The 13,440-nt window shown below is 34.5% G+C and overlaps 2 protein-coding genes across 18 annotated transcripts in view; one reads left to right on the forward strand and one right to left on the reverse strand.

The window, feature by feature from the left end:
• Window positions 1-2,179, forward strand: part of cd40lg (CD40 ligand) — a 9,273-nt gene extending 7,094 nt beyond the window's left edge. The window contains 1 exon segment of the mRNA NM_001144809.2: window positions 1,043-2,179. Coding sequence (NP_001138281.2) covers window positions 1,043-1,425 — 383 coding nt within the window. The 3' untranslated portion in view covers window positions 1,426-2,179.
• Window positions 2,180-4,004: 1,825 nt separating this feature from the next.
• The window catches only part of arhgef6 (Rac/Cdc42 guanine nucleotide exchange factor 6), a 55,300-nt gene continuing 45,864 nt past the window's right edge, over window positions 4,005-13,440 (reverse strand). For 2 of the 17 annotated variants that reach the window (XR_015507602.1, XR_015507595.1), the window contains 6 exons: window positions 10,891-10,984; window positions 10,656-10,742; window positions 10,457-10,556; window positions 7,733-7,787; window positions 5,994-7,641; window positions 4,005-5,444 (listed from right to left, as the gene is read on the reverse strand). Coding sequence is in view for 4 of the 17 variants with exons in the window: in XM_087281698.1 (XP_087137824.1) it covers window positions 7,519-7,641; window positions 7,733-7,787; window positions 10,457-10,556; window positions 10,644-10,742; window positions 10,891-10,984 (471 nt within the window). In the remaining 13 variants the exon portion in view is untranslated. Of the gene's footprint in view, window positions 5,499-5,809; window positions 7,642-7,732; window positions 7,788-10,456; window positions 10,557-10,643; window positions 10,743-10,890; window positions 10,985-13,440 lie in introns of all 17 variants that reach the window. The other 15 variants (XR_015507601.1, XR_015507596.1, XR_015507600.1 and 12 more) reach the window with 8 other exon arrangements.

Here is a 13,440-nt window from a genome sequence, read left to right on the forward strand (position 1 = left end):
GTGTGGAGGTGGGAGAGTTTGGGTTGTTGCAGGCCCACCTCTGACCTTGGGCCCCAAGCATTTGCCCAACTTGCCTGTTGACAAGCAGCAACTCTGATTAACATGAAAAACACTTACAGAATTTAGAGTAACATTTAAAGTAACAACTGTCCTAAGTTAAAAAGTTGAGCTTGCTATTTTTGAATCTATTCAAGCGATCTCCAGGTCTGGCGGGAGCACTTTCATCTTAGCTTGGCATAAATCATTGAATTGGATTAGACCATTAGCATCTCGCTTAAAAAATTCCCAAAAAAGTTTTTGCAGTAAAAGAATACAGTGCTATATCTATAGCTAGGGACTATTTTTAGGTGCTGCATAATATCATTGCACCTGCTGCAGCCATAGTACAGCAGCAGAGTTCCTTGATTGTTACTGCAGAATGCAAGTATAGTTCCGAGCCATATTTTTCATTTTCTGTTGGTCTTACAAACATTAGTAGCAAAAGATTCAAAGTAAATCGGCACACTGCAACTTTAGCTCTCAAAAAATTTTTTTAATGTCAATATCACAACGTTTCGACCGACATGGTCTTCATCAGGTTATCTACCTGATGAAGACCCTGTCAGTCGAAACGTTGTGATATTGACATAAAAATCTTTTTTTGAGAGCTAAAGTGGCAGTGTGCCAATTTACTTTGAATCTTTTGCTACTAATGTTTGTTTTTTGATCGTGCACCTGCCTTCAAGATGTGCGCACATTTCGGTTTTTTGCTTAGTACACACATAACCTAGACTTAGTACACAACATAACTACAAAATAGTTAAACTTCAAATAGAAAATTATCAAAACTCTTTTTTGAAATTATGCCAGATGCTAATGATCTAATCCGATTCAATGATTTATGCTAAACTAAGCTAAAACTGGAGACCTGGAGATCAGCTGAAGGGATTCAAAAATGTTGAAACTCAAACATTCAACTCTAGAGAACTTGCACCTATTTCCATTCTGTTCCTCTAAAGATATTGTGTTAATAACAGGATTGTCTTTGTTTTAACCTCATCAGATAAGGAATCAGAGGCCTTGAGGTCAAACAGTCTTCTTTGGGACAAAGAACGTTCACTGCTACAAGGCGTCCAGATTACCGTCAAAAGGGACAGGCTAACCATTCAAACTCCCGGAGTCTACTTCATCTATTCCCAAGTCACCTTTTCCAGACGGGCCACTAAAAATCCACTAAAGCAAACCATAAACCGATCAGGACCAAAAAATGACAACAAGGAATTACTCAAGTCTTTCTGCACCTTGCATGAGAACACAGAAGAAATGTGTACGGCATCATCAGCAGGAGTGTTTAGGCTGGAGAAAGACCAACAAGTCTATGTTACAGTAACAGACAGATCCCTGGTAAACAAGAAGTACTGCTGGTTTGGATTATTCAAGCTATAGTAATGAAGACTTTGGAAGTGAATCAGTCACAGGGGAGATGGATGATACTGATATTCAGGGAATTGATTGGATTGAGGCACTATAATGACATGGATAATTAAACAGTCATGTATATGTGACGTCCAGATGAGAACAAACCCAAAGAAAGTCACCACATGAAGCTCCTGTTCTCCTGCATGCCAAACCACAATACAAATTCTGGATTAATGAATGTGGAAACGTCCTGGAATTTGCTTTCAATTATTTTGTTCGTTGCAAATACAACCTAATAGGATTTCATGAATGTTTTTAATCCACTCAGTGGCAGTGTTTGTATCAAACTATTTATTGCTTGTTTGGATTTGCTTTAGCAGTTTGTTCTTTTTTATATAATGATAATAATAATAAACTATTGAACTGAAAATAAAAAGTATTTATTCAGGCAAATGCTTGACAATTATATTTTCTTATAGATTATTAAATATTTTTTCTTTTTAAAACAGCAATGTAATGTATGTGTGTGTGCACAGAGAATTATATCAAACTGAAGAAAAATGATGCAGATAGATAGATAGATAGATAGATATATAGATAAATATTCTTATAACTGCTATAATTGCATGTATATGCATAGCTAAATACATATTTATTTTTAATATTTTATTTTAATAAGCTATCAGTGGTAGTGTTTGTATCAAACTATTTATTGCTTAATTGGACTTTTTACAGTTGGTTCTTTTTTACATAATGATAATAATAATAATAAATTATTGAACTGAAAATAAAGGTATTTATTCAGGCATATGCTTGACATAATTATATATGATTATAGCTTATAAATTCATTTTTCTTTTTAAAACAGCAATGTAATGTATGTGCGGGCATGCATGGAAAATTATAACAAACTGAAGCATGTAAATAGACGGACAGACAGATAGATGGATGAACAGATGGATGGACAGGTAGACAGACAGACAGACAAATAGATAGACAGACAGATTGATAGATAGATGGATGGATGGAAAGACAAATAGCATATATAAATGGATGGATAGATAGACGGTATATATCAGGGATCACCAAACTTGTTCCTGGAGGTCCGGTGTCCTGCAGATTTTAGCTCCAACCCTAATCAAACACACCTGAACAAGCTAATCAAGGTCTTACAGGGTATACTCGAAACACTCAGGCAGGTGTGTTGAGGCAAGTTGGAGCTAAACCCTGCAGGGCACCGGAGCTCCAGGGCCGAAATTGGTGACCCCTGGTATAGATAAACAGACAGATATATGGGCAGACAGACAGACACAGATAGATGGATAGATAGTTTATGGGTAGACGGATGGATGGATAGTTAAATGTATAGACAGATAGAAGGTACATATGGATGCAGTGGTGGATTTCACCAATAAGTGAGGTAAGCGGCTGCTAAGGGCCCTAGGAAATCAGGGGGCCTATAATAACTATCTAGAAGTATAAATTACATCTATCAACTATATGTAATGTTGTTTTCTATCATATTTTGTATGGTGCGAAACAAAATTATTAGATAATTTAATAATATTTTGTATCAAATAGAATGTAATATTATTATAATAATGTAATGTGATGTATTAATATTATGAATCTTATTGTTACATCTGTACAAATTCTAATAATAAATTCTAATAATGTCCTAATAATGATGCAGCCCAGCGGTCAAATTTATATATTTAAAAAACATGTATTATTTTCAGTTGTGAATTCATTTCATAAAAACTTATCATTTAAAATGTAGATATTGCATTAAGATAATATGTAGAAAAGAGTTTGAGTGATTTAAAAAAAATAAAAGCTAAATAAATAAAAATGAAATAAAAGTAGCATTTTAGGACTGTTGGGCCTCATGGCTGGAATTGCTTAGGGCAGATATGGACAGATGGACGGATGGACAGCAAGATAGATATAGATAGATAAACAGACAGACAGACAGACAGACAGACAGATAGATATTCTTATAATTGCTATAAATACATGCATATGTATACCTAAATACATATTTTTATATGTATATTTTTATTTTAATAGTCTACCTATCCATCTATACAAACACAATGTATTATTATAATTGCTATAAATACATACACATTATTCTTAAAAGTTTTCATTTTTATAATCTGTCAATACAGTAAGCACCAAACAAGACACAAAACCAACTATTGGGTTAATTATTATCATCAACATTTCCAACATGTTCTGATCTGCACGTGTTAGTTGAGAGAGGGCATACTCTAAGCTCTTGGAAACTAACGTGTAGGTAGAGTTTGGAGAGAAAGAGCACCGATTCTGTTTTTAACTTCAATTTTTAAAAAGAAGACCACGAACCTGTCATACCACTGTGCCTATTTTACAGCATTCCATCCTCCTCCATGGAAACAGTGAGTTTTAAGTCGCATTTGTTTCATAGCCTTTGCTTACAGGAAGTCATCAGCCTACAGCGCTCAATCCAGCCTGCAGCTTCACGCCTGAATAAGTGAATAAAAACCCCCCATCACACTACGCACACAGACCTCCACACAAGCTGGAATTTCCTCCAATCCAAATAAAACCAAACATACAGCTAATTGACATGATGTTATTTTTATTAAAACAGTTCCTTATTGAAATGAGGACGAAATAAAAACAAGCACTAGGGAAGAAAACATATCACATATATATATTTTAGCATTTATATTGCATAGATCAGCTCCGCAAAAAAATAAAAATCTTGCGCTCTGCAGACATGGGCACTTTTTAAAGAGAGGAAACTGACATGGACGTTCTTCAGCTCTCATTATGATCACGTGAAAGTGCTATTAATCATTTCCTGACAACATTTGGAGGACAAACTCGACTTTCTTTCATAGCCACCATTAGGAAATAGCACATTTCCATATTAAAACAATGCATATTTACATACTGCTCACTTCAATCTCAAGACCAGAGCAGAAATATCACATTTATCTCTGCTGTTTTCCAGATTATAGACAGATCTGGAGTTTTTGTAACAACAACAAGAATACAATCAGGGTTAACACTTGAAAATAATATTTAAGGCTATGTGTAACACATGGCATGCAAGGTTAATTGCTGGAAAACAAACACAAACATGAAACAACTTTACACACAGTACCACAGTAACAGCATTACATCTGTGCACCTCGGAGCACATCTTATTGCCTAATCGGAAGAATATATTATACAGTATACTCCTTCCAAGAGAAAATCTGGCTCTTGAATGAATGCACAGCCATCGTAACCAAACAAACAGTCATATATTGCATTGAAGTGCCACAGCAATGCTCCGGAAGTGACTGCTGGTGGATTTAAAAAGCAAAATAAAAAGCCTTCTCAGCTTTCTGCATGCATTTCTCTATCGCATAAAGATGGAGATCGTCTCTTCAATTCACAGCGATTGAAAGCATTAGTCACGGTTATGATCGGTAATAAAAGGTAAGGAAAGGCAACTTGTTACAGTCAATCTGGCAACTTCAAAAAGGTAAGCCGTACCACGCATTGCCACACATGACTATGGCAGACTGAGAATGAGTAAGAAAAGTGCATTGCACTGCACACCTCCAGGAGAGCAAAAACAAATCATTTAATTGGGTTACAACCGCATTTGTTTCTCATTATAATATTATATGATGAGTGATATCAGTGCCTGAAGTACCTTATGATTCCATGTACACCCTTTAAAAGGGCACTTAGTACCATATTTGCATTCATACTTGATCATTTTTGGTTTAAGATAAATACGAAGCAGTTTCAAGCCTCTGAAAAATGGAGGTTGGCATCTCCTCGTGTATTTTTGTTATATTATTATTTAAGAAAAAAGCATTTATAGGGTTCTTTCTGTCATAGCATCTATGATATACAAGTATATATGATATACATACATTATATTATCAATCAATCGTATTAGTATAGCATTATAAACTTAACTTCTTCTAATAGCTATGTCCCTGATACACAAGTGATGATTATCAGAAGCATGTAAATGTAATTGTGGTGAGGGGGCGAGGCTGAGAGCCGTGTGAATGGAAAGAGGACAGTGCTTGAGTGAGAACGAGAAGCAACTGTGGCACACACTGGCCTCAAGTTCCGCAGAGGAGCTCTGGATTATAAGAGCCAATGTAATGATGTTAAACAGCCTGTCGGGAAGGAGGAAGAGAACCGACGAAATTTAAATAATTTATTAAAGAGAAAAAAAACATACAGAGAGCAGCTTCTCATGGAGACTGCCGTCGAACTGAAAACAAACACAACGTAAATACGTCCAGGCCTGGTCCTCTCTCATCCTCCTCTGTCGTCACTCTTCCTCTTGTAATGCAGAGCTCCTCTGCGGGACTCAAGGCCAGTGTGTGCCACAGGTGCTTCTCTTTCTCACTCAAGTGCCGGCCTCATTCCATTCCCATAGCTCTCAGCCTCACCCCCTCGCTGCTGTAATGTTTTAGAATGAAGTGACTGTCTGGGAAACAAGTTGTGAATATGTTGAATCTAAAGCTGAAGTACTGTTATGGGGTTTTATTTCCAAACCTACAGTGTTAATTTTGCAAAGAAAATATAAGGGCGAAAAATGTTTGCTGCCTATGCCTGGAAACAAACAGAAACTTGACAGCTCTGCTGCGCCAGTAATGTCCATCCGTCCGTTCATTCATTTTCTTTCCAGCTTAGTACCTTTAATAATCTGGGGTCGCCACAGCAGAATCAACCGCCAATGTGCGCATCAGATAGATTCTACGCTATCCCATGATGTACCGCGACAGATTTCATGAATGGGAGTGAAGCGATGCAACTGGCACTGGTAGGACACGTGATGATGACAAAATGGTGGATGTGCAGTAGTATGTCCGAGTTCTATTCATACTAATGACATTCATACTGTATAGGACGTACTTTTCTAACAGCTGAGTTGTACGTTTAAATTCAAATGCGGCACCTACTGAGTAGTTGACATTTTCAGACGCAATGATACAATTATTTGGTTTAATTTATCATAAATTTATACTAAAAGTTTTCGCAAATCTAAAATTTGAAATCCAAAATAATAAAATAAAATTTAGATTAAAAATAGATTAAAAATAAAAATAGATTCTGCATGCCAGGCTATTAGATCAACATGTCACTTTGTAAAGCAACATTTTACAAATGTAAAAACAGTGCTGTAGTCTGTCAGTGCATGTTTGGTTCATCCATACAGACTAAACACGTAATATGGATGTGAGTGGAGTCATTGTTTTTAAATAGTTTACGGTTGATAACAACGTTAAACTTGCACATTGAATTGCAAAACAAAAAAAAAAGAAAGAATTGGGCTAAACTTTTTTTTAACTAAAACTAAATGTTTAGTCAAAAGCGGTTTCATGAAAACACACCGTGACAGGATAAAGCAATCGCAGTTCAAGATGGCAAGTAGGGCATCTCATATCTATATCAGGACCAAATCGCACACCTAAATCTTGTTCACTTGTGACCTAAAAGCTCTCACGCTACCGTTTTCACATTATAAAAGCAGAAACAGGACAATACTTATGGATACGGTGAAGTCTACGGTCATCTATTTACTTGTGCAATAGCGGCTTGAGTTGGAATGCTGTTCATGTCTTCAGATTCCTCTTGTCCATGACCAGTAACAGTCATAAAGTGAGGCAGATATTTGTTCAGTTCAAAAACAAGAAATCCCATCATCTTTTTTTATGTGATGTTTCTTGTTGGAGTGCTTGAGTGAACAAGAAAGAAAGTTGAAGGGTTGAGGACAGGACTCCACAAGAAGAAAAATCACCTAATACTTCCTAAATAAGCAGTTCACTTGGTCTTCGAGAACAGCTGCAGTTTTGTTCTGAAAACGCCACTTCACAGGAGCGTGAAAACAAACCGCACAGTGATATTCTTCCATATAGCCAGAATAAAAAGTCACAGATTTGATATTCTCATCGCATCTTGTCCTTAAAAAAAACCTTTGATGAGAAATGGCTGAAAACCCCCAACATGGAGACTTTTCAAAAGCAACGTTCAGTGTAATGTGATTGTTGCAAGGACACACAGTGACACAAAAAACGTACATGCAAATGGCGAGGGGAAAAAGGCGAGTGTTCTTTAGTGACCTCCTTCATCCCAGGAACAGTCGTTCTTTTGCTTGGCCAACTTTCTGACAACACGCTCCAGCTCCTTACGAGACTTCTGTTCCTCCTCCAGACACTGCTTCATCCATTTATTCTCCTACAAAATGTACAGCACCAGATGATCATGCTACTATCCTACTATCCTGGTTATAGTTTTGGCTGACAAAAATAATAATTCAAAATTTTACCTTTTTTAATTCATGGACTTCATCTTTCAAGGCATAAACGGCATCAACTAGACTTCTGCAAAACAGTACAATGCATTTTTTAGGTATGAACAACCAAGCAAATTAAACCAAAGGATAGTATATAATTTATCCTGTTTTTCTTTCGTTAATATTATTAAATACACATCAAAACCAAATGAAATATGTACAAAATCTATTTGCACAACAATGATAATGAAATAGTATTTATTATAACCCTTTAACTGTCAATGAGTATGTTTACATGGACACCAATAATACAGTATTAATACGATTAAGACAATACTCTGATTAAGAGTCAACCATGTAAACAGCAATTTTTGATTAATTTTATCTGATTAAGGTCATAATCAAAATAATCACAAATCAAATTAAAACATTTGAGTATGCCGATTTTAGTGGCATTATTGAAGTGCAATACAGAAATGTAAACATCTTAATCAAACTATAACTGTCATGCAGGATTTACGCCGCATTTTGCGACAGGATAGATTATATACATATGGCTGTTTGACACTATTCTTTCATTAAAACAACACTCTTCCTCCATTTCATAGTTGCACCCAATATCTTGTTTGTTACAGGGGCATGCGTAAAATGCTCTTGAATGAACAAGTACTAAACAGCAGTTTAAGTTAACAAACTAAAAATGAAACTCTGGAAGAAATGTGGATAGTGTGGTGATGCAATGATGTTAATCGAATTATGTGTTATGACACGTAAAACAGGATCATGAAAGAAACATTTAAAAAGCAACTGTATTATTAAAAAGTTGTTTTTTTTTTAAAAAAGTTGTCTTATTCAGATTAAGGCAAATATTTATATTACTGATGTCCATGTAAATGTAGTCATTGTGACATCATTAGCAGTTTTCCATATGTTATTTTTAATACAGAACTCAGTCTTTGCTTAGTGGTGTCAGAAAACTTTTCAAAGAGACAAATGTTTTTTCTTAGACTGATTAAATTGTGGGTAAATAGGATAATTTAATACAATAATGAATATATAATTAAAATATTAATTATAACAAAAAAATGAACACTAAATAGATTTTATTTAAGCATAGTTAAACAAAAATGATTTAATAATGTAGCAATAAACTAGCAAAAACATATGCATATATTGTTTCTGGTTTAGCTTTTGGCTAATTGAAGATGTAATAAACACAGGGATCTTTTTTAAAGACAAAAGTTTAAATAATTGATCAAGTGACAAAATGGTATAAGAATGAGCCAGTTGTTGCTAATTAAAATATTTATATTTTTTGTCAAATCATCCTATCAGGGCATCCTCAGTGAAAGCAAACATAAAAGTCTGTTATGAATAGAAATTTTCCTTGATCCTGCACTATTTCTAGGAAAATATCAACAATTTTGTTATAATTTTCATTAAAAATTGTATTAACAAGTAACAAATCATGTCACTTACAGTGTAAATATGATGTCAATTATCTGATACCTTTAATAGTTTACAAAACAATAATAAAATGTTTCATAAATCTGGCACTGAAAATTGATAATGTAGTAAAAATACTACAAAAATCAATGCTCATTCCTGCACATGTGAATTCTGATTAGATATAATCCATAGATATACTGTATAAACTAGATATCGAATACGGACCCTGAGCATGCATCAATACCACCATTACATTGTACAGTGCTCCCAGGATTAAAGTCAATCAACAACACATAGTCAAGACTAAAATTAATCTGAAGATGCTGGTCTTTTGCACTGTGTAACTTTTGTGGGTGTAGTACAGAACAAACAAAGAAAACAAAACCTGAAGACACTACATTTCATAGGTAAGATTTTGTTTTTTAAGTTTTTGTTTATGAACTTTTGTGCTCAACAAGTAACGTTATTGATGATAATACAGTCACTTACTACACTGATCATAAGGCAAAGTAGCACCAACTCGCACTAAAGGCTAGGCTTATGATAGTTTTGTTTAATAAAATCAGCAAACAATGCAAATGAAATATGATAACAAGATGCTGATGCCAGAAACTTTTAATTAAACTTTTATTATTGTCGGCTAAGTGAAGTAACAGCTAGTTTTGAAGAAACTTATATGGGTGCCTCATAACATAACAGTGCCTGCGCCTCAATGTGCAAACTGTCCACTGTAAATGATTGAATATTACAAATGTTATATACCATTTAGATCAGAAAGTCTAATAATGTCTTTATCAGAAAGAAATTTGGTCTGGATATGCACATTGGAACTCATGGATATAACGTTCATAATTTGGAATCATTCACAAATGAATCGCTCCCTCTGTTAGAATTAGAAGTGAAAGCGGGAGAGTGGGTGTGTTTCAGGAAATAAATTGGATCAAATTTAACAGGGAGGGAGGATAATACATTTCCATGCACACAAACATACACTCTTTGTTGGCAATGCCTGTGCGATCACTTATTCTTCGATGTAGAAAAGTGATGCCAAATTATAAATTTCATAATTTAAAAAAACATTTGCATACTGACCACTGGAAAAAACTCCTGATCATAGATATAAGTATAAATGTTTACATATCTATGCCGCCAGATGGCCAGTCCTTCGTTACACCTTGGTCCCACGTTAATTTCAAAGGAGCGCTACACTGTACTAAAACGGCGGCTCTATTGATGCACTCCTTCCAATAGACAACAGCAGGGTAAGCAACATCTTATGTAAGTATGTATGGACATAGTTGGACATACTTCTCCTCAATGGTGGTCTGGCCATTGCTCTTGATATCCTCCACAATAATCTTCTCTTCTTCTGGAAGCAGGACCTGCGGGACGCACTCTTTACGAACAGCTGTGTGAGCAAATCAGTTTTTTTTTTAGCAAATTAATGCTATTGAATATTCAGTTACTTATACAACGCATATGACAATTACAGTACAGAACATAAAACCTGTGGTGGACTGGTGGAGACTGGCTCCTGTGCAGTAGGCCTCAATCACTTTGAGTATCTGGGCGTCCTCTTCTAGAGCTGCCGTACCTGCGAGACAAACAAACAATACATTATTGCTATTTGTTTGCAGATGCTAAAAGACAAGTTGGCAATGCCGCTTGTTGTTTTGATTAGGAAAAAAATCAAAAATTAATTCAAATGAAGCTGATTTTTCTTTTTTATTGACTGAACCTACTTTTTCTAAGCAGGAACTCGTCGTCTGATGGCTTTCTCTCTGTTTTTCTCTTGGGGAGGAACTTCTTAATGGGTCTGGGGCTTTTACTAGAGTCCTGAGGAAACAGTGTGGTGTTAATGAAGTAACGGCGTCTGCTAAGCATTGAATAAAAAACCACAACACTGCAGCGAGCAGACTTTCATTCACGCTCAAATCCCGAGCGAGGATGCTAAGAAATGAAGAGCAATAAATGCTGGCTTACATAAGTTATGACGCCATTTAGGATAATTTAGCAGCAAATTATCAGGGTCTCATGAATGAAAACAATTTGCAGCAAAGAGACCCTTGTCTGTTTGGGAATTAATTATTACAGACTGAGTCATTTGTTGACTTTGTTACACCCACGTTTTTCTTTCAGTGCTAACACCACCTAATGTGGAATCTTCCGGATTAAAAACTTCATTAGATCAAGTTATTTTAACCAACTGCACTATACTGTTTTACAGATTAATTTAGGGTTTAACATTTTACATCTGCTATGGCTGAAGTCAGCTTTAATGCATTTTGAGTTAACCACCTTAGTGACATTTGATTTTCTTGATGATCATTTACCGTCAATGACAACAAATCAGTTTAGTCATAGTTTTAGCAAAACTTCATTTACGGCTAAAGGGATAGTTCATCCCAAAATAAAACTTACTCATCATTTACTCACCCTCAAGTGGTTCCACAAATGTTTGAGTATCTTTTTTATGCTGAACACAACAGAAGATTTTCTGAAGAAAGCTGGAAACCTGGAAACATTGACTTCCATAGTATAAAAAATACAATGGATGTCGATGTTTTTCAGTTTCCAAAATATAATGGTTCAAAAGCTACAGTAAAAATCCATAACCTGGATAACAATAAGTTTCTTTGATTATTTAATAATAACATAATTTAATATGGATAATAATCATAAATTGCATGACACTTCATTATTTATGCCTTTTGTTGACATTACTGCAGCTCTTTTTAGTTTTTTCTCATCAGTTATGTATATTAGGGTTGTGTCATGTCTAATGTTGATTATTGATGATTAAGTTGATTTTATGCGTGTTATCATCATGGTGTTTAGTAGTTGTGTGAATGACACTGAGCACATTAGTGTGTTTCTATGCTCCAGGGAAAAGTTCATTTATACAGTTGGTGACAGTTTAAAAGCGCCATTACTGCCGCTAGTGGCACTGCCGCAGCACTAAAAGATTAAGAACAAGTTTTTAGGAATAACCACAGTTTGCGACTATGCCACCAGGGGGCACAAAGAGAACAAACAGAAATATAGAGTAGCTGTAAATACCCTGCTGACTTGTAAATGAAGATTAAATAACAAAAAAAGCATTATAATTCCTTCATTAATCATTAAACATTTGTTAAACTTTATTATTATTGTAAACTTGCTTAGTGAAATGAGGATTCATTTTGGAAAGTAAAATGAAAGAAATAGGCGTAAAAGACAACTAAAATGAAAATACAAAAATACATACATACACAAATAAGTGGGCCTAAATAAATAATCAAATCAGTGTTCTAGCCTAAATACAGAGACATGTACAGTGTTTGTTATTTTAAAGTGATGGGACTAAGACAGCTAATAAATAGGCTTTTTCATTTACGTTTTCATTTACATTTTACTATCTCATTTTATGTCTTGAGTATTGTACATAAATAATAAATGAATAATTAAAAAGGCCTAAATAATTATTTGTTTCAAGACATTACCAGCAAAACACTGAGAAATGGTCCGGCGCATGGTCAAATGGGTTCTTAAGTTAAATGCTACTTCATCAAAAGCATAAAAATAAATTGACCAACTGATAATAAAAAATAATTTTTTCCACAGGACGTAAATTTAAGTCCCGCATGTTTATTTTTAATAGTTTAGTTTCAGTTTAGTGGAAACATCTGTATGAGCTTTGTTTCTTTATAAGAGTCTCATCATGGTTGTGTTGTTGTCTGTGTAACAAAGGTTTGATGTAGAGTGTTAGTACTTCAAAACACTGGTGTATAATACTATAATTAACGATACTGTAGTTTACTGTAACATTAAGAAAAATATATTATATTTTCTTCCTTATTTTTATTGGTAAATTTATGGCAAACACATATAGTTTTTTTTATATAATACATATACAGCTTTCTTTAGAATATCCTCTTTTGTACTTAAAAGTAAAAAAAAATCAAACAGTTTTGAAACCAGCGAAGAAAAAGTAAATGACAGAATTGTAGTTTTTAGGTGAACAGTTGCTTCAAGGTTGTAAAATCCAATTATCATTCTTAATGTTTCAGTTTATGTTAAATTTGTGATGTGCCACTGAAAGTAAATAACTAATGAATTAATAACGTATGTATTACTCATCCATAGAAATAAAGTAAAAATTTGACATCATTAGATGCTGTGCTAACATAACTGAAGAGGTGGTCCACTGTGATATCATATTTTAAATACAGCTGTGTGAACATAAACAACATCTCTGAATGTAATACGCTCAAAGTTTGATGCAAAGGGAGACATTGGTTTTTACAGAGTTA

The sequence above is a fragment of the Danio rerio genome, chromosome 14 (genome assembly GCF_052040795.2).
Source record: "Danio rerio strain M-AB ecotype USA chromosome 14, GRCz13ab, whole genome shotgun sequence".
NCBI classification, from domain to species: Eukaryota; Metazoa; Chordata; class Actinopteri; order Cypriniformes; family Danionidae; genus Danio; species Danio rerio.